The sequence below is a fragment of the Pantherophis guttatus genome, chromosome 7 (assembly GCF_059756535.1).
Source record: "Pantherophis guttatus breed Tessera chromosome 7, ASM5975653v1, whole genome shotgun sequence".
NCBI lineage: Eukaryota > Metazoa > Chordata > Lepidosauria > Squamata > Colubridae > Pantherophis > Pantherophis guttatus.
The window spans coordinates 91,808,499-91,829,546 of NC_142069.1; the positions used below are offsets into that span (position 1 = coordinate 91,808,499).

The 21,048-nt window shown below is 42.0% G+C and overlaps 1 protein-coding gene across 4 annotated transcripts in view; it reads right to left on the reverse strand.

The window, feature by feature from the left end:
* Positions 1-21,048, reverse strand: part of BEND7 (BEN domain containing 7) — a 40,708-nt gene that overhangs the window by 14,365 nt on the left and 5,295 nt on the right. For 2 of the 4 annotated variants that reach the window (XM_034424835.3, XM_034424837.3), the window contains exons 2-5: positions 19,410-19,493; positions 5,400-5,705; positions 2,431-2,568; positions 1,151-1,416 (exon numbers count right to left, since the gene is read on the reverse strand). In XM_034424835.3, coding sequence (XP_034280726.2) covers positions 1,151-1,416; positions 2,431-2,568; positions 5,400-5,705; positions 19,410-19,493 — 794 coding nt within the window. The remainder of the gene's footprint in view (positions 1-1,150; positions 1,417-2,430; positions 2,569-5,399; positions 5,706-19,409; positions 19,494-21,048) is intronic. The other 2 variants (XM_087874354.1, XM_034424836.3) reach the window with 1 other exon arrangement.

Genomic DNA, 21,048 nt, shown 5'->3' on the forward strand with positions numbered 1-21,048 from the left:
TTGACAAACGTCTGATTCCAAAGAGAAAAAAATTATCAAATGCCGCTTTTTCCAGCTCTCATAGTCCCCTTGCAAAACTATGTCTAGTTCTCCACTTACAAAGTCACCCAGCTGGCTCCCACACCTAAGGCGGAACTAGAGCTCCCTGTCTCCTGGTGATTGGCCCAAAGTCACCCAGTGCATCCCAATCTCGCTGTTTGAGGGAGTTGCATAACCTTCTCAGAGACTCTTCCCATCCTGCTTACAATCTTTTTGGACTGTTGCCTTCTGGCAGAAGATACAGAACAATTAAAACTCGGACCACACGTCTTCTGAATAGTTTTTATCCCAGAGCTATAATTGCACTCAGCAATGAACCAAAGGGCCACCATCCGTGAGCTGTTGGACAGCATTACTTGGTCTGTTGTGTGGATGTTTGGGTGTTTTAGGGGTAGGGAATTTGTGGTGGGTGGGAGTGTGTTTGGGGATTGTTATGTGTGTTGGGCTTGGTCTCTGGGTGTTATGTGAATTTCGTTGTATGGGTAGACTGTGTATATACGTACAATGACAATAAACTTTATATATAAAATTAGCTTTGATGTTCCGTCTGATGGATTAATGAAATGTCCCTTAGGAGTAACGTTATTCTAAGAATTGCTAGGAAAATGTAGGACACTGGGCCAGAATTGTCGTGAAGATGATAATGAAGATGATGATGATTTTTAATCAACAATAGAACATTTTCAATACAGATAGTCCTCGACTTACGACCACAAGTGAGCCCAAAGTTCCTAAGTGAAACATTCGTCAAGTGAGTTTTACCCCATTTCACGAGCTTTCTTGCCACCGTTGCTAAGTGAATCACTGAAGTTATTAAATTAGTAACACAGATGTCAAGTGCAATCTGCCTTCCCCCTTGTCATTTGCTCGTCAGAAGGTCGCAAAAAGGGATCACCTGAGCCCGGGACACTGCGACCGTCATAAATATGAATCAATTGCCAAGCGCCCCAATTTTGATCACGTGAGCAGGGGGAGGCTCCTACAGTTGTAAGTGTGAAAAAAAAACGATCCTAAGTCACTTTTTTCCATGCCATTGTAATTTTGAACGGTCGCTAAACAGACCGTTGTAAGTCAAGGATTGCCTGCAATCGATCGCATCTTGTCCACTTACATCTGAAGAGGAAGATTCGAGCACGATGCCGAATCCTGAAACCGGCGGATCCGTTTTCAAGGAGGAATCGGCCCCTTCCATGCTCAACCTGTTCGAATTCGCAGGTAACTTTCTGTCGTTCTCCACAGCGCCGGATTTCTGTTTCACAGTAAGGGGTTCAACAGTCTTTGGGGCCGCTTTTTTCTTTTTATTCCTCTTCCTTGAGACTGTGGATTTCTGCAAGGTAGCCAGAGGAACTGGAGGCTGTTGTCGGTTCTGGGCAGCTGCTGAGAAAAAAGAGATTAGAAGCTTGTAAAATTAGTTTATCAGATGACAAATTTTGCTTCCCGTCTCTGCACCGTCATTAACCCCTCAAAACTCACCTCCACCCAACGAGTTCCACAGATTCCCGGAAGGAAACAAGGATGGGGATATACAGGGAGCGATCTGTGCAAGCATCTCCACGAGTAAAGATGTCGAAAGAACATCTAAAGCGATGTTTTTCAACCTTGCCGATTTTAAGATCGGTGGACTTCAACTCCCAGAATTCCCCAGCTGGGGGAATTCTGGGAGTTGAAGTCCACAGCTCCTAAAATTGCCAAAGTCGGACACCCCTGCTCTAAGTCAAATTGTGCTAAGCTGCTTTGTGGCTTGATGCTTGGGATGAACCTAGTCCATAAGGATGTCCAACCTTGGCAACTGTGGACGTCAACCTGTGGACTTCAACTCCCAGAATTCCCCTGGCTGGGGAATTCTGGGAGTTCAACTTAACATACCTTCCAAGTTGCCAAGTGATCTAAGGAAAACAATATGTCTTCTGTGGAACCAAAGGCAAGCAAAACTGATGAACGGTCAGAATTTGTGGTCGTAAATTGAGGACTGCCAGTGATAAACACACTTGCTCAATAAAAAGAAAAAAAAATCCCCACCCCTACTTTTCTTTAATAAGCATTTTCTTTGAGGCCCCAAAGAGGTGCTTTTTCCCCCAAAAAAGGCAGCTGGACTTTGTTTTTCCTTGAAGAGGTTTTGCTTCTCATCCCAGAAGCTTCCTCAGTTCTTCAGTTCAGTTCAAATCAACTCAGAACTGAAGAAGCTTCTCGGATGAGAAGGAAAACCTCTTCAAAGAAAAACCAAGAAAGTCCAGTTGCCTCTTGAGGGGAAAAAAAAGGCACTTTTGGGACAATCTCCATAGACGTTTTCTTTGAGGCTAACCCCGTAAACTGAGAGAGAGAGAGAGAGAGAGACGGTCTGAAAATATCCCACACGGTTTGTGTGTTGGTTTGAACGACCGATTGTCCTACCGGCTTGGATCTGCATGATCTTCCTCATGGTCTTCAGCTCCTGAAGAATGGCCTGCAGAGCAGGCTGACAATTGCAAGTGCAACAGTTTGATCCGGAAGAAGAAGAGGAGGCAGCGGCATTGGCCGCTGGGATTTCTCCTGAAAAAAATGGAAGAAATTCACACCGTTAGCCCTCCTTTCCCTACGCAACGTCTCCACGGGCTTCTGGAAAGCTGCCGCTACTCGCAGCCGGGAAGCCCAAACCCTGAAATTAAATATTTCCAGCGTGACTCTGTGACAGGCCTGGGTTTATTGCCTTCCTCTCCAAATTGTGTAAACACGCAGAGGAGACCCATGGAAGCACGCAGCGGGCTGCCTTTGCGTTGTGGAGCGGAGTTCGTGGGGAGCACAACGGAAGTCGCAGCCACACCTCCTTTACGCGAGCAGCCCTCGCTTGTCTGGCTTTTGAGAATATGACATAATACTTTTAAATTGAAAATTTTAAATCTGTTTTTAAATTATTGGGATGTTTTAAATTTGTCTCGGGCTAAATTGTTTAATCTGGTTTTATTTCTGCTTTTAAATTTTGTATTTATGTATTTTATTTTGTGCCTGTTCACCGCCCTGAGTCCTTCGGGAGTAGGGCGGTATATAAATCTAATAAAACAAACAAATAAACAATACAGGCAGTTCTCGAGTTACAACGGTTGGTTTAGCAACCACTCGAAGTTACAAGGGCACGGAGAAAAGGGAATTAGGACCATTTTTCACACTTAACGACCGTTATGTCAAAATTAGACGCTTGGCAATTGATTCATATTTATGATGGTTGCGGCGTCCCAGGGTTACGCGATCCCCTTTTGCGACCATCAGACAAGATCCGCTTAACAGCGGTCTTACTAACTTATCCACTGCAGCGATCCATTTAACAAACGTGGCGAGAGAATTCGTAACAAGGGACAAAACTCACTTAATACATTTCTCACTTAGCAACAGACATTCCTGGCTCCATCGTGGTCGTACGTGGAGGACTACTTGTATAAGTCTAAGTGCTCTTGCTATGAGGTCCTCACTTAACGACTGCACGGTTCCTACTGATCCACAGTTGTGATGGCTGTTGCTAAGTGGTGCAGTTACACAACGTTTTACTTAAGAACTGCTTAACTTAGCAATAGAAATTCAAGGTCCCCCTTAGAATTGTAACCCAAAATTATCTGTATTGATCCTTCCTGCTCCTTAATATTCTGATGAGGACGGTGGCCACCTTTGCACAAAGCCAAATACGCTGAAATTAATTTTTTTCATTTTTTCTGCGGCAAATATAATGCATTCCTAATGAGGGTGTGAAGCTCCAAACCCCCCCACCCCCAGAGGAAAAATACATAAATGAAACGTTCATTTTCCCAGTGGGGCACAGGAGAATTACATTATCATTCCCATTAGCATCGGCAGAAATTACTCATGTAAATCTCCTTTATGTACAATAAATAGGAGAAAAAAAAAATAAGGAAAGAAAACTGCTAATATTTTAAATCAAAAGCAGGGCTCTGTTAACATCATACATATTTATGAACTCTGTTTTTTTTTTAAAAAAATAATAATCTTCGGAAGATTAGAGCAGACTGCATTACATCAACTTCACGTTATTGTGGTATCTAGTTTACCATTAATGACAATAAAAATAATGCAGGCAGTCCTTGACTTACAACGGTTCGTTTAGCGACCAAAGTTACAACGCCACTGGAAAAAGGACCATTTTTCACACTTACGACCGTTGCAGCCTCCCCATGGCCACGTGATCAAAATTCAGATGCTTGGCAACTCATGTTTATGACGGTTGCAGCCTCCCTGGGTCACGTGATCCCCTTTTGCGACCTTCTGACCAGCAAAGTCAACGGGAAAACCAGATTCACTTAACAACCGTCTGACTAATTTAACAACTTCAATGATTCACTTAACAACCGTTTTACAAACTTCATGGCACTGATTCATTAAACGATTCTGGCCAGAAAAGTCGTAAAATGGGGCAAAACTCAACAGCTGTCTCGTTTAGCAACATAAATTGATCTCAATGGGGTTGTACGTTGAGGTTCCCCTGTATATTAAATTTTTTTAAAGGCACTGATACATGCAATTAGATATTTAATTCAAGAAGCAAGGACAGTAAGGCCTCTCTCTCGTCATAAAGAGAAACCAATATAAACTGGACTCCATCCTGGCCCTTTAAGTGACATCTGCCAGGATGGAGATTGTGGAATTCAAAGTGGCAGCTGCGACTTTGCAGAGTTAGAAAGACTTTTTAATGTTCAGAGAAGGACCACTTGCATCATCAGAGCCATCATCTCCAGCTTTTCAATGCACCATGATGAGGTTCATACAACCCCCTGGAGCATCTCATAATATTCCCTCTATCTTTGATCCTCATAGGTTGTTTCAGTCAACAAGTCAGCTATCATCATCATCATCATCTTCATTTAATGACCCCATAATCCCTCGCGGGGTGGAGTCTGGGCAACTGAATGGAACTCGCAGAGTGTTTTAATGGCCGGATGCCCTTCTTGTTGCCAGTGTGGAGTTTTGTTCAGTAGATATATTCTCATTGTGCCCAGAGAGAGAAATATCTGCCTCTACCTAGGATCGAACTCACAGCCTCCTGATTGTGAAACGAGAGCTCGACCTCTAGGCCATTGCACCACTCCCAGTCAACAAGTCAGCTGTACAGGTACCAACTTCACTTCACAACTGTAGTGAGCGAGGTCGTAAAATGGGCCCTTTAACAAACGCCTCCCTTAATAACAGAAAGGTTGGGCTCAATCTTTGGTCATAATTTGAGGACTATGTCACATACGGGGAAAAAAAAAGCTTGGGAGTTTTCATATTACCAACTCCAGACCAAGGATTTCGTCTTCCTTGGTGACCCAGGAACTCGGCATAATGAAAACTCGGATCAATGGTGGTTTACAGGTAGAAAACTTAGATCTATATCGTACCGTTCGCGCCCACGGTTCTGGCCTGGTTCTGGAAGGAGGTTTTGGAGCGGGTACCGTACTGTACTGAATAGTGTCCGGTCTGGGCAGACAATTCGTTCCAGGCCCCGCTCGGCAATGGCTGGAGGTGTCCAGGGGCGTCCGCGGGAGGGTTCAGACGCGGAGTCCAAGCCAGCTCCAACTCTTGGACTTCTTCTTCCTTCAATTTTTCTCCTTCTTTTTCAGCTCGCTGATAAATCCGCCCCACGCTGTCGTTCAGCAGCCTTCTCATCCCCGTGATCTGTTTTTTAATCTCCCGGCTTTCATCGCCTAGAATCAAACCAAAAACACGACTGTAAATCGGGGAACACGACAACATTGCTCTACAGGCAGTCCTCGACGTACAACAGTTCGCTTAATGACCGTTTGAAGTTACCACATCGACGAAAAAAGTGACCGATCAGCATTTTTCACACTTACGAACATCGGAGCATCCCCGTGGTCACGTGGTTTACATTCAGATCAGTGGTGGGCTGCCCCCATTTCAGACCGGTTCTCAAGAACCGGTAGTAAAACCGACGGGAGGCTCCGCCCACCGACCTCGATGTGATCAGGGAGCTTTGGCGCATGTGCAGAAGTGCGCTTGCACGCGTGGCCCCGTTATGAACCAGTAGTAAAGGTAAGTAAAACCCACCCCTTGTTCAGATGCTTGAGAACCGACTCACATGTATGACGGTCGCAGTGTCCCGGGGTCCTGTGATCCCCTTTTGTGACCTTCTCACAAGCAAAGTCAACGGGGAAGCCCAATTCACTTAACAACCGGGTTACTAATTTACCAGCTACAATGTCTCACTTAACAACTGTGGCAAGAAAGGTCGTAAAATGAGGCAAAACTCATTTAACAAATGTCTCACTTGGCAACATGAATTCGTGGCTCAATTGTAGTCGTAAGCTGAGAACTTCCTGTGTTTAATACATCTCAAATGGCTTTTTTTTTTCTTTTTTTGCTCTATCGCATAGAAAAAGGGTTTTATATACATATGAAGATAGTCGTCGACGTACGACCGCAAAGGAGCCTGGAATTTCAATGGTAAGTCGTTGGGGTCATAAGTCGAGGCGTTAGGAGGCCAGACTCGATTTCGCAACCGGTTTTACAATGGCCGTAAAGTGGGTCACTGGTCGTAAAGCGAATCAACCGTCATAAACACCTGCCAGTTGCCAAGCATTCAGATTTTGATCACGTGACCATGGGGATGCTACAAAGGTCGTAAGTGTGAAAAATGGTCGTAAGTCACTTTTTTCAATGCCGTTGGAACTTCAAACAGCCATTAAATAAACTGTTGTTAGCCAAGGATTACCTGTACACCACTGTACACACCGGTAAGAATGTCCTTCACTTACGACCAGTCACCATTAGTGACCATTTGAAATGGCAAAAGACCGCCCCAAAATAGGTACATATGACTCAGATTTAGAAATTCTGACGGCCGATCCCTCGCAGTTGCGTGATCACATTTTGCGCCCTTCGTCACTGGTCCACATTTACACAGGTTTGCAGTGGCCGGCGGTCAATTGGTCAAGTCGTTTACGCCAAGGTGGGTGTTTATTCCTGCTTTCTGGCAAAAATCACCCGTTGTAGACAAGGGCTTTGCTTAACGACGGTCTTAAAACTGGATCAGTCGTGGGACAAGCCGCTTAACAACCAGCACAATTTCTGATTTTAATTCTGGGCTGAATTACGGTTGTAAATCAAGGACTCTCTGAATTGCAAATTTGAAAACCCTTCCCTGCCATTTATTCTCTGCAGTATTTCCAAGAAAACCAGATTCATTTCATTTCTCCAAAAGCAGAAGCCTGCTCTTGTTCCAAGAACTGACAGAGCTCTCCCTGTGCTTGTATTCTAGTTAAAATTAAGAAAATATGGGTATTATTTTGCAGAAGACTCAGCGGTAACTGGGTAGGTAGCAGGGGTGGTGCATCAAATGAGGAGGTAAAGCAAATTTAATAGAAGGGGAAAGAAAACCACATTTTATTTAATGTCCAGAACACAGCATCCGTCCAAGGCCTTTCATGCATTAATGTAAAAAAGAAAAAAGGAAAAAAAAGAAAGCTACAAAATGGCCCATTTAAAAACAATTACGTCCCCGGCCTCATTTAAGTATTAATTTTATTTATGATCATACTTATTTCATTCTGCGTCTCGGCATGTTTGCAGCCGAGGGTTGCTGTTTTGCCTGCTGGGGCATGGAAATACATTTCATTAGCGGGACGCAAACTCACGAGGAAAAAACCATCAAGTATTTTAAGCATGAGCGAAAATGGATATTGGAAACCAACCGCTGTCTGACAAGATGGATTTCCCCCGCCGAAATCTCTCCTTGGCAAAAAGCATCATACATAAAATGATATCCCCTCAATCTGATCGACTATTTTAATACCTTTTTTTAGTCCGATGGCCGCCTCTTGGACCCAAATACAGGATAGTCCTTGACTTAAGGCCACAAGGGACCCCAAAATTTGTGTCGCTAAGTGAGTTTTGCCCCATTTAACGAATTTTCTGGCCACGTTTGCTAAGTGAATCATAGCAGTTGTTAAATTAGTCACATGGTTGTTAAGTGAATCACTGCAGTTGTTAAATTAGTCACACGGTTGTTAAGTGAATCTGGTTCCCCCCTTGACTTTGCTGCTCAGAAGGTCGCAAAAGCGGATCACGTGAACCCCCCCAGGGATGCTACAAACCGTCGTAAACATGACTCAGCGGCCAAACATCTGAATTTGGGTCGTGTGACCCCCGGGGAGGCTGCAACGGTCATAAGTTTGAACATCAGCCCGAAGTTACTTTTTTCAGTAGTGTTGTAACTTTGAACGGTCCCTAAATGAACGGTCGTTAAGTCGAGGACCTCCTTAACTATTTTGCAAAGATACAAGCGAGAAGAACAGAAGTAAAAGGAAGTTGTTATCCAGATCAATCCTTTCTTTTACTTTTCTTTTTTTTTAACCAGGGCAGGAACAAATTTTTTTTCTCCTGACCTGATTATTCTGCCTCCGTTATAAATTTTCTTTTTTGACCCCAATCTCACGGCGGACACTGTTAACCAGGACAGGAGCTTTCAAATTAAGAATGGCGAGAATATTTTTTGGAGGAGGAGGTGTGTGTGGAATTGGCACGTGACACAGTCATAAAGCTCACACCCATCCAAGTAGAAGCCATTCCCGACTTACAACGCTTCATTTAGTGACCAAAGTTACAACAGCGCTGAAAAAAGCGAACCCAGGACCATTTTTCAGACTTACGACCGCTGCAGCATCCCAGCAACGTTGATCAGAATCCAGACACTTGGCAACTGACTCACTTTTATGACAGTCGCAGTGTCTTGGGGTGAGAAGATGATTCCCCTTTTGGGACCTTCTGACTCATGATTCGTTTAACAGCCTCAATTTAACAATTGCGGCCGTCCGCTTAACAACCGTGGCAAGGAAGGTCGTAAAATGAGGCAGACTCACTTGAGAAATGTCTCCTTTAGCAAGGGAAATTTTAAGCTCAATGATAGTCAAGCGCTCCCTGTTCAAAATAGGGCCACGATTGGAGTGGGGCTGTTTTGCTGAGCCCTTAAGGTAGTTCTGCTCTGGGTTATGTCACCAGGAAAGGGCTTAGAAAGGGGGATTCAGCCCCATCCTTGACCCCCCCCTCCCCAAGAGACCCACTGGGAGAATCTGGTGGGTTTTTTTTTTCTTTTCTCTCCCATAGCTTCCAGCTGGATCCATCCAGCCCATCTTCAAAATTCATCTTTCTTTTCTGCACCTCAGCACTGCTCCCTGTATTAAAAGCGATTCCCGTATTAGAAAAACCTGAAATGGCTCAGCTGCATTGAAAAAAAAACAAAACCCCATCCCATCAGTTGTGTTACTGTCAGCACAAAAGCCAATATTTGCCTTGCTCAGCGAGGAAGAGCGAAGACGGAAAATTCACTGGAATTGCTAAGCCGCCTAGAGAAACACGAGAAGGATAGATATCAGTTAAGACAAATCCGACTTCCTCTTTCGTTTTCATTCATGTTCCCTCCGACAAATCAGCCTTCGCCAGACACATAAAACAGAACATCTGCTTGAGTAAAAGGGCTGGAAATGCCACTTTGAAAGTCCAAATAAATAAACTGGGCTGACTTTATCCACGTGCCTCTTCGCACTCACAAACAGCGAATTTCTCTTGGCACAACGTAGTGTTTAACGAAAAGAAGGACTAGGGGCTGATGCCTTTATTATTTGGAATATGATGAGAACATGACGGAAGAGAAGTGAATATATATTTGCAGCAGGGTGGATAAAAATCAATGATTTTTTTTATTTAAATTGGATTTTTTTTTATTTAAATTGGATTTTTTAAAATTTTTATTGAATTTATTTTAATAAAAAACTTTTGGGATAAAAATCTATCGTAAGATAGTTTTCTATTTAAGATACATAAACAATTTAGCTTATTCAGCATGAAATGGAGCTTAGTTATGTAGCATGAGGCTGTATATTCTGCAACACGGGGACTATCGGTGAGTCAACAGTGGGTCAAAGAAGTAGCAGAGATGACAGTTGCTCTTTAAAAATCATGATTTAAATCGAGTTGATTTAAATCAAGCCTTTTTACTAGTGATTTAAATCATGATTTAAATTGTGATTTAAATCAACTCGATTTAAATCAAATCCACCCTGATTTGCAGGCTATGTAAGTATAAGTAAAACTTCTATGAGGGTATCACAGCGGCTGCATAACTGGATGTCCAGGCGATGGGGTGACATGAGAGCAGTCTTCCAATATTTGAAGGGCTGTCGCAGAGCCCCTCAAGAGACACACCTGTTCTCCAGACCACCTGAAGGCAGGACAGAAGCAACGGATGGAGACTAACCCAGGAGAGAAGCAACTTGGAATTAAGGAGAAACTTCTTGGACAATCAACCAGTGGAACAGCTGGCCACCAGAAGTTTTGTGAATGCTCCAACACTGGAAGTTTTTAAGATGAGATTGGACAACCACTTGTCTGAAATGGTAGAGGGTTTCCTACGTGAGCAGGGGGTTGGACTAGAAGACCTTCAGCGTCCCTTCCAACTCTATTATTCTGTTCTAGCAAATACATGCTGGGAAGTCTCTTGCAATTTTGGAAACAACAGCTTTAAACCTGAATGTTGCGCCTCTTTGCTTGGCTTATTCCGATGTATTTATTGCCATATTTATAGTCTATCAACCCCAGTGGAACAATCAATTAACAGTGTCCTATCGGCACAATGCAAAACCTACTCGGACAGTGATTCGGGTAGCCATGGACTATACCGGCAGTCCTTGACTTATGACCACAGCTGAGTTTCCATTGCTAAGCAAGACGGTTGTGGGTTTTACGATCTTTCTTGCCATGGTTCTTAAGTGAATCACTGCGGTAGTTCAGTCAGTAACAAGTCAGTAAGTGAATCTCAGTTCCTCATTGACTTGGCTTGGTCAGAGGGATGCAAATGTGACCGCATGACCCCTGTCATAAATATGAGTCAGTGGCCAAGCGTCTGATTTTTGATCACATGAAACTCGAACGGTCATAAGTGTGAAAATGGTCATAACTAGTCACTTTTTTCAGTGCCATTGTGACTTCTCACGGTCACTAAATGAACTGTGGTAAGTGGAGGACTACCTGTAGTAAAGGCGGGACAAAAATGTAATAAATAAACATTCTGTTACAGTTTAAAAGCAAACTGGATTTTGCAGACGGCGGTATCCCTTGCAGATTTAAACACCCAAGAACAGTTTCCAAAGAATTAGGAAGTGAAGAATGGAAATCACAGCTGTCCAAGAGAAAAGGGAAGGCTGATTCAAACAGTCACACTGGGCCGCTGTTTAGGCTGCCAGGAGAAAGTGTCACTATATTTGAGAAAGAAAAACAGACACGGCATTAAAAGGAGGCAGGAGAAAATGAAGGTGGAAATAGAATTAATAATTTGGCAGATTCACTGTCTCATGTGGTTTTTCACACCTCTTCCCCAAGGGCCAAAGAAGAGGAAGGTCAGTCTATTCTCCAGACCACCTGAAGAAATGGACCTGAGAAGAAATGGATGGGAACTAATCAAGGAGAGAAGCAGTGAGGACAATTAACCAGTGGAACAGCTTGCCACCAGAAGTTGTGGGTGCTTCATCACTGGAGGCTTTTAAGAACAGATTGGACAGCCATTTGTCTGAAATGGTATAAGGTTTCCTCCTTGAGCAGGGGGTTGGACTAGAAGACCTCCAAGATCCCTTCCAACTTCGTTATGCTATTTTCCTTCCTTCCTTCCTTCCTTCCTTCCTTCCTTCCTTCCTTCCTTCCTTCCTTCCTTCCTTCCTTCCTTCCCCATCACTGCAGGTTTTCAAGAAGAGACTGGACAGTCAGTTGTCTGAAATAGTATAGGTTTCCTGCCCGAGCAAGGGGTTGGACTGGAAGATCTCCAAGGTCCCTTCCAGATTGGTTTTTATTTATTTATTTTATTTTATTTATTGAATTTGTATACCGCCCTACTCCCGAAGGACTCAGGGCGGTGAACAGCCATAGAATAAAACATATAAACACAAAATTTAAAATAGAATAAAACGCATTAAATAATTTGGCTGAACAAATTTAAAACCCCAATAATTTAAAACCAAATTTAAAATTTCCATTTAAAAAGGGGAAAAAACTTAGGTCAGGCCAGCTTGATGAAATAAGAAAGTCTTGAGCGCACGACAGAAGGTACGCAGATCCGGGATCCTCCGTATCTCCGGGGGGAGCTCGTTCCAGATAGTAGGTGCCCCCACAGAGAAGGCTCTCCCCCTCAGCTAGAGTTTATATTCTTAAATAGGTACCTCCTGGGGCAGAACATAGGTAAGCTTTAGAGCCTGCATACTTAAGACTAGCACCACAAATGTTTAACAGTTTATGCAAATCTGATGTACAATGAAACACGTGTGCCTGGGAAATAAAGGATGTTTGGATGGTGGACACTGATTTATTCGAAATATAACAAATAAATAAGGAAAATCTACACCGAACATTAACTTAGAATGTGGCACCTATAATGCAGGCAGGCCGGCATTGGTGTGACGAATAGGACAAATTTTTCCCGTCTCTACCGCTGCTGTTCAGTTGTATACAATATTCAGAATTCAGAATACAATAGAGCTGAGAGGGACCTCGGAGGTCCTCTAGTCCAGCCCCTTGCTCAAGCAGGAGACCCTATACCAACTGGCTGTCCAATCTCTTCTTAAAAGCCTCCAGTGATGATGACTGGACAGCTCAACAGGAGCCTGGATAGCTCAACAGACAGAAGCACTGTAATTTAACTCCAGCTGTCTGCAATTAAAGTAAGATCGAATCTCCCCAGGCTCAAGGTTGACTCAGCCTTCCATCCTTTCAAGGTAGGTAAAATGAGGACCCAGTTTGTGGGGGCAATAAGCTGACTTTGTATAAATATACAAAAGTATGAAGGCTATTGCTTAACGCATTGTAAGCCGCCCTGAGTCTCCGGAGAAGGGCGGCATATAGATCAAATTAAAAAAAAAAAGGAAGGAAGGAAGGAAGGAAGGAAGGAAGGAAGGAAGGAAGGAAGGAAGGAAGGAAGGAAAATAGCATAGCAAAGTTGGAAGGGACCTTGGAGGTCTTCTAGTCCAACCCTAGTCTTGTTCTCTAGTCTTGTTCTCTTAAGAACAAGAATCATGCCTAGAAAAAAATGCAAGAGTCTCCTCCCTCCTCTCATTTCCTTGGCAGAGCAGGGAATGATTCAAAAAGACTTAAACAGCAAGAAAGTCTTTCCAACTATTTAGAAGATGGGTCGCTTCTCAAAGCCAGCTTAGTTCCACATTCTAACAGCTCAGGCCATTATTGCTCAGGCCTGAGCAATGACGATTGCCCCTGTGACCGTGTAGGACAGATGGGGAGGAAGCTAACCCCCAGATTGCAAGAACACAAGCGAGCGGTCAGACGAGAAGACCTGAACTCATTGGTAGCCTCGCATGGCAATGAACAAGGACACAAATTCAATTTTGCAGCTACTAAGATTGTTGGTTGAGCAGGGACAAAAACAGCCATGATTGAAGCCTGGGAAAGAGGCCCCTCGTCAGTCAACAGGAGTGCTGATTTACCACCAGCTTATCAAGTACTTAGGAGGCGAGGGCTGGGCAGCACAAGCAAATGACTTAAAAGCCAGCCATCAACACCCCAGTCAACAACTAAAAAGCCACACACAGCCAGGCACCACATAAATACCACCCACAGAATAGCCCAAAGCACAGATTCCAATGCAGAGAAGTTCCCTAAGGATGGGCTCTAGCACAAGTCCGAAAGTTCGTAAGACAAAACCTCTGGTCCAGGGGTGAAATGCTCCCGGTTTGGACCGGATTGGCGATTCCGGTAGCGATGGTGGCGGGCGGTTCGGAGAATCAGTAGCAAAAATCCTTGCCCCATCAGAAGGTCGCAAAAGAGGATCATGTGACCTTGGGACATTGCAACCGTCATAAATATGAGTCAACTCCCAGAATTCCTCAGCCAGCAAAGTTGAAGTCCACAAGTCTTAAAGTTGCCAAGATTGGAGACTCCCTGATCTAGGTATCTGTTCACTTTTCTTTTCTGATGACGGCTAAAAATATCACAATATTCTTTTGAGGCTGCCGCCTACTATCCTTCATTACGAGCGAAACGCCAGCGGATTTAACAGGGCCGATTTCTAAATCAATACGTAGGAAATTAAGCAAGAGTTTGTTTTACACATACCTTCCTTGTAAGACAAAGCAAAATTATGGCCTTCCAAAGTCCAATTGATCAGGAGAAAAATGTTGTAAAACACAACACAAGACACCGGTGCCACAGCATACCTGACTCCCATTTTATATCCGTAATAAAAGCGTATTTCTCAGCAGTTCTTGAAATAAAATGCCCACTGAAGGCTGCTCACTGCCTAGCATTGCATTTTACGAAACCCTAAAACTTTTCATTCTTAATTACACAGATCTCACACAATTTGTATACCAGAATCGCCTAATGATTTTCCCGCATGAACCTTTCAAAAGCACTCTGAATCCCAAGTTAAGAACCATTGTAAACTAACATTTGCAGGAAGTCCTCGATTTACGACCACGATTGAGCCCAAACTTTCTGTCACTAAGCTAAACATTCATGAAATGTATTTCCCCCCCATTTTACGACCTTTCTTGCCACAGTTGTTAAATGAATCACTGCAGTTGTTAAGTTAGTAACCCGGTTGTTAAGTGAATTTGTCAGCAGGTCGCAAAAGGGGATCGCCAGGACATGGCAACCGTCATAAATATGAGCCAGTTGCCAAGCAGTTGAATTTTGATCATTGTGGTGATGCTGCGACGGTCACAAAAGTGTGAAAAGCGGTTGTAAGTCGCTTTTTTCAGTACCGTTGTAACTTCCAACCATCGCTAAACAAATGGTTGTACGTTGAGGACTCCCAGAAAATGCTGTGGTTGGCCTACACTGGAAGGTTGTTGTAAGACAGTATTTCTCAACTTTGATAAGTTGAACATGGCTGGGGAAATTCTGGCAATTGAAGTCCACGTGGCTTAAAACTGCCAAGGTTGCAAGCGTCCAAATTTCATTCACGTGACTGTCGGGATCCTGTGACGGTCATAAGTGTGAAAAACAGTCACAAGCAGGAGTGAAATCCAGCAGGTTCTAACAGGTTCTGGAGAACCAGTAGCGGAAATTTTGAGTAGTTTGGAGAACCGGCAAATACCACCTCTGGCTGGCCCCAAGAGTGGGGTGGGAATGGAGATTTTGCAGTATCCTTCCCCTGGAGTGGGGTGGGAATGGAGATTTGGCAATATCCTTCCCCTGCCATGCCCACTAAGCCACGCCCACAAAACCGATCGGGAAAAATTGTGGATTTCACCCCTGGTCACAAGTCCCCCTTTTCAGTGCCGCTGTAACTTCGAATGGTCTCTAAATGAACTGTTGTAAGTTCATTTTACCCGCACGAGAGGGCTGTGCCTTATTTGTGCTTGTGAAAAGTAACACAATCCTAAAAACGCAGAAGCAACGACAAAAGTGCATTGATTTTTTCCCCCCCAGGACTCTATTTTGGTGTTACTGGAGGCAGGAGACTAGAATAGCTATTTCATAAATTAAAACGAGGAGATATCCTGTTACAGTAATACGCCCGACGTTACCATTTAATATAATATTATTTTTCGAAGCAGATGTAATATCTCCTTTGAGGCCAGTGGATAATGGAGATAAAACCATTGTAGGGATTGCTAATTGGCCATAGAGACTCCGTACAATAAAGAGACATCTGTTACTGGATGTAGAACAACGATGGGAAAAAAAAAATTCAGACAAAATATTAACAGGTAGGGGCATCCCATTGACACAAAGGTGTGTAAGGCTTCCCCGTTGTAACATATGGGTGTGAAATCTGGACCATCAGAAAGTCTGAGGAAAAAACAAGTTAACGGCTCTGAATTGTGGTGCTTGAGAACATTATACAGCTATTCCTCAATTTACGACCACAACTGAGCCACTGTGGTGAGACATTTGCTAAGTATCTATCTATCTATCTATCTATCTATCTATCTATCTATCTATCTATCTATCTATCTATCTATCTCCCTCTCTATCATATCTCTCTCTATCATATATCTACCTCCCTTCCTCTTCTCTCTCTCTCTCTCTCTCTCTCTCTATCTATCTATCTATCTCCCTCTCTATCATATCTCTTTCTATCATATATCTACCTCCCTTCCTCTTATCTCTCTCTCTCTCTCTCTCTCTTTCTTTCTCTCTCTCTCTCTTATCTATCTATCTATCTCTATCTATCTATCTCTATCTATCTATCTATCTCTATCTATCTATCTATCTATCTATATCTATCTATCTATCTATCTATCTCTATCTATCTATCTATCTATCTATCTATCTATCTATCTATCTATCTCTATCTCTATCTCTATCTCTATCTATCTATCTATCTATCTATCTATCTATCTATCTATCTATCTCTATCTCTATCTCTATCTATCTATCTATCTATCTATCTATCTATCTATCTATATCTATCTATATCTCTATCTATCTATCTATCTATCTATCTATCTATCTATCTATCTATCGTTATTGATTGATTAGGCCTTGGGCCACATCAAAGTGCAGAGTTCCAGAAACAAATTATTACTAAAATTTGATAAAAGCCATTTAAAATGGAATTGGATAAAATACAATTTAAAATGAAATTGGAATAACATTTGATCCGGCTTCCTCCCGTTGACTTTGCTGCTCAGAAGGCGGCAAATGGAGATCAATGACTGTGACCGTCATAAATATAAGTCAGTGGCCAAGCATCTGAATTTTGATGACATGGGGATGCTGGAACGGTCGTAAGTGTGGAAAAAAACTATCGTTAAGTCACTTTTTTCAGTGCCATGGTGACTTCAAAGGAGCACTCAATGAACTGTTGTAAATTGAGGATTACCTGTAGAAAGTACTTTAGACAGCAAGAGAATCCAACCAGCCAATAGTAAACAAAGTACTACCAGGTTGCTCACTGGATGTCAGGTGTGAAAGACCAAGTCTACACCCGAAGCAGCTGCTAGGAGTTAGATAAGGGTCAAAGGAATTCAAGGGAGTCTGAGCTTAATCTGCTTGTGACTACGTAGGGATTCTAGGCTAATGCCTCTCTTGACTCCGCCCCCAGTTTCTGTAACTCCTCCTACACTGGAAGCTCTAAGCTCAAGTTGAAATATTTTGGTACGTTAACATTAAAGATAAAGAAGATACAGAATAGTTTCTAACTTGGGATTTGTTTTATCAACGGTTAGATAATAAAGGTGGACGTTAAAAATTGGAAGAGCATTATTATACACAAGTAAAGAATATTATTATGACTAGAATTACGTATATGCAAAATGACCCAGAAAATACACTGTTTACTACATACTTATACAGTATATGTTAAAGAAAAATGTATAAACAAAATTTTAAAAAAATGCTGAAATGTTTTGGCTACGAAGACAAGTGTCACTGAAGAAGACCCTGAGAAAATATGAAGGGCAAATGGAAGAAGAAGCCAGACACTGCGACCGTCATAAATATGAGTCAGTCAACAAGCAGCTGAATTCTGATCACTGGGGATGCTGCAACGGTCATAAGTGTGAAAAATGGGTATGTCACTTTTTTCCTGGCATGATTGTAACTCCGAACGGTCACTACTACATGAACTGTGTGATAAGTCAAGGACTTCCTGGATTTTCCTCTCTCCCCCCCCTTTTCTTTGCCCTTTCTATTTTTTATTTTTTTATTGCAGGCGATATTAGCTTTTCCATGTATCGCTGTGATGCTGAATAAAATTGCTATTTAGAAAACAAAGAAAGACGGAGGAGGACAAGGAGATAAAATCACAATCGTAAAAATCAACCAGCAATTTATCGATATGTCTTTCAAATTTCAATTAGGCAAACCAGAGATAGTCCTTGAATAACAACAGTTCGTTTAATGACCGTTTGAAGTCACAATGGCACTGAAAAATGTGACTTACGACCGTTTTTCACACTTACGACCATTGCAGCATCCCCCATGGTAACATCATCAAAATTCAGACGCTTGGCAACTGACTCTTATTTATGACCATTGCTGTGTTCCAGGAAATCAATGGGGAAGCCAGATTCACTTCACAACCGTGTTACTCACTTAACAATGGCAGCGATTCACTTAACGACGGTGGCAAGAAAGGTCGTAAAATGGGGCAGAATTCACTTAACAACTGTCTCTGTTAGCAACAGGACTTTTGGGCTCAACTGCGGTCATAATTCAAGGATCACCCATATAGTATGTCTAATATTTTTCTTCGCCGCTTTCGGACAGCTGACTAAATTTAATTTTTTGCTACATGGGAGATAAGCAGCAGGGGAAGGCTCGTTGCATGGAGACAACACATTAATCCTTTCGATGGCCGTGGCAGAAATCAAACCAAGAGCGACTCCTTGGAAATTGAATTCCTGTTCTCCAGATGTCAAAGACGTAATACCCCCAATTACACCGACTTCTGCTAAGCAAAGCACGCCAGCAAATATGCAAAATAAATATGGGTTAAGCAAAGAGCTGCAAAATGCACACTCAGCGTTGGTTGCGTTGGTTTTCCGGGTGAGCGACAATTAGCACCATTTGCATCTTTGAACCATTTTTTTAAGCAAATGTTAATAAAAGATATGCTGGCAAGCTGCAAAAATAACAATAGTAATAATATTACTACTTCCTGCAATAACACCAGCAGAAAACTGCAAGAAAACTCTGCTACTCGGAACATCGTACATTTTAAGAAGATTCTTGGTCGATACCTAGGATGCTGGCAGCCACCATCCGAGCCAGTCAATCATATTTGTGATACATTTTTAAATGTTCCGTTGACTGAGTTGCATGTTTAATGAATAAAAATTAATAATAATAATAATAATAATAATAATAATAATAATAATAATGTCAATGATATTTGTGATACATTTTTAAATGTTCCGTTGACTGAGTTGCATGTTTAATGAATAAGTTTATAATTATAATAATAATAATAATAATAATAATAATAATCAGTCAATGATGTTTGTGATACATTTTTAAATGTTCCGTTGACTGAGTTGCATGTTTAATGAATAAGTTTATAATAATAATAATAATAATAATAATAATAATAATAATAATAATAAGTCAATGATATTTGTGATACATTTTTAAATGTTCCGTTGACTGAGTTGCATGTTTAATGAATAAAAGTTTATAATAATAATAATAATAATAATAATAATAATAATAATAATCAGTCAATGATATTTGTGATACATTTTTAAATGTTCCGTTGACTGAGTTGCATGTTTAATGAATAAAAGAGATAATAATAAACCCAAGCCTTTGGAAAGGACTGGCTATCGAAGAGCAGGAAATGCTTCTGGTTGTGCAATTGTCACACACACACACACACACACACACACACATCGTTCGCTTCGTCCCAATGTAACGCCTGGAAATGAAGCCCGGTGAAAACCTACCTAAATAAAGTGTCTGTGCTTCTTTGGCATTGCCATTCACATCGTTGCTGTAGTCGGAGATCTTGTAAACCTCTGGATGATAATCTGGAATTTCAGAAAGAAATGAAAGAAATAAGAAAGCAACTCGGAGCAAGGAAACAAAATGAACATTGAGCTCACAACTAGATAGCTATCTCACAAGTTCGTTTTATCTGATGCAAATTGCGGGGAGCCAAGAAAAAGACACACCGAAGCAGCTCTGATTAAAAATAAAAACACAGCGAGTCCTTCAACAGTTCGCTTAGTGACCATTCCAAGTTACAACGGCATTGAAAAAAATACTTATGAACATTTTTCACACTTATGACCGTTGCAACAACCCCATGATCACCTGAACAAAATTGAGACGCTTGGCTACTGACTCATACTTATGACCGTTGCAGGATCCCGGGGTCACATGATCCCCTTTTTGTGACCTTCCGACAAACCAAATCAATGGGGAGGCCGGATTCACTTAACAACCACGTTACTCACTTAACAGCGGCAGCGGTTCACTTAACAACGGTGGCAAGGAGGATCGTAAAATGGGGCAAAACTCACTTAACAAATGTCTCGCTTAGCAATGTGCTCAGTTGCGGTCATAAGTCGAGGACGACCTGTATCACATAAACTACGGATGTATTTTATTTGATGGCAAATCAAGAAAAACACCCATGGTGGCAGTTCTCCTTAAAAATAAAAATAAAGCCTTTGACTCAAAATATTTTACATATTTCTGTGTAAAAAGTGTGATGGAGCACCTACAACTTCTGGTGGCAAGCTGTTCCACTGGTTAATTGTTCTCATTTTTAGGAAATTTCTCCTTATTTCTAGATTAGTTTCCACCCATTCCTTCTTGTCCTGCCCTCAGGTGCTTTGGAGAATAATTTGACCCCTTCCTCTTCTTTGGGGCAGCCCCTCAAATATTGGAAGATGCTATCATATCACCCCTGGTCCTTCTTTTCATTAAGAGAGACATCCCCAATTCCTGCAACCGTTCTTCGTATTTTTCACCATGCTTATAAAAACCAGCAGAGTTCTGCAAATCTCCCTTTGCAATAAAACTCAGTGGGAGTCCCAAAGAATCTCTTTGCCTTTTTTTAATTTGGGAAGGTTGCCAACGAGTGTTAACGGGGGCCCAGCTCATCAGTGGAAATTAACAGCAATTTCAAATAAAACTCAGCACACAAGGGCAAAGCCAAGACTTCCTTTCCACCCAAGGAAAAGTACTCAGGTTACTGTTAATTAAATTGGATAATTAACAGCAACACGAACGAGACACAAAGGAGAATTATGACAGGCAGAGCTTTTTTTTATTCTTCCTTTGGAATTTTGTTTCTGGCTGCAGGCTGCAGTGGTTACGTTAAACTTTCAGCCTTTTTTAAAAAAGATGCGGGGGTCTGTTATTATAACTCATATCTGGTACATCTCCTGGGAGTCCAATCGCATTAAGAGAATTATAGAAATTTTTTTTTTAAAAAAAATAGAGAATTACAGAATAATATTTTAAAATCGAGGGACATCGGGCAACAGTTCCCTTTGGATAAGTTATATGGATAGCAGTTCAGAGAAGACAATTAAAACTCTCTTTTCTGAGACTCTCCATGTCTGTCAAAATCCC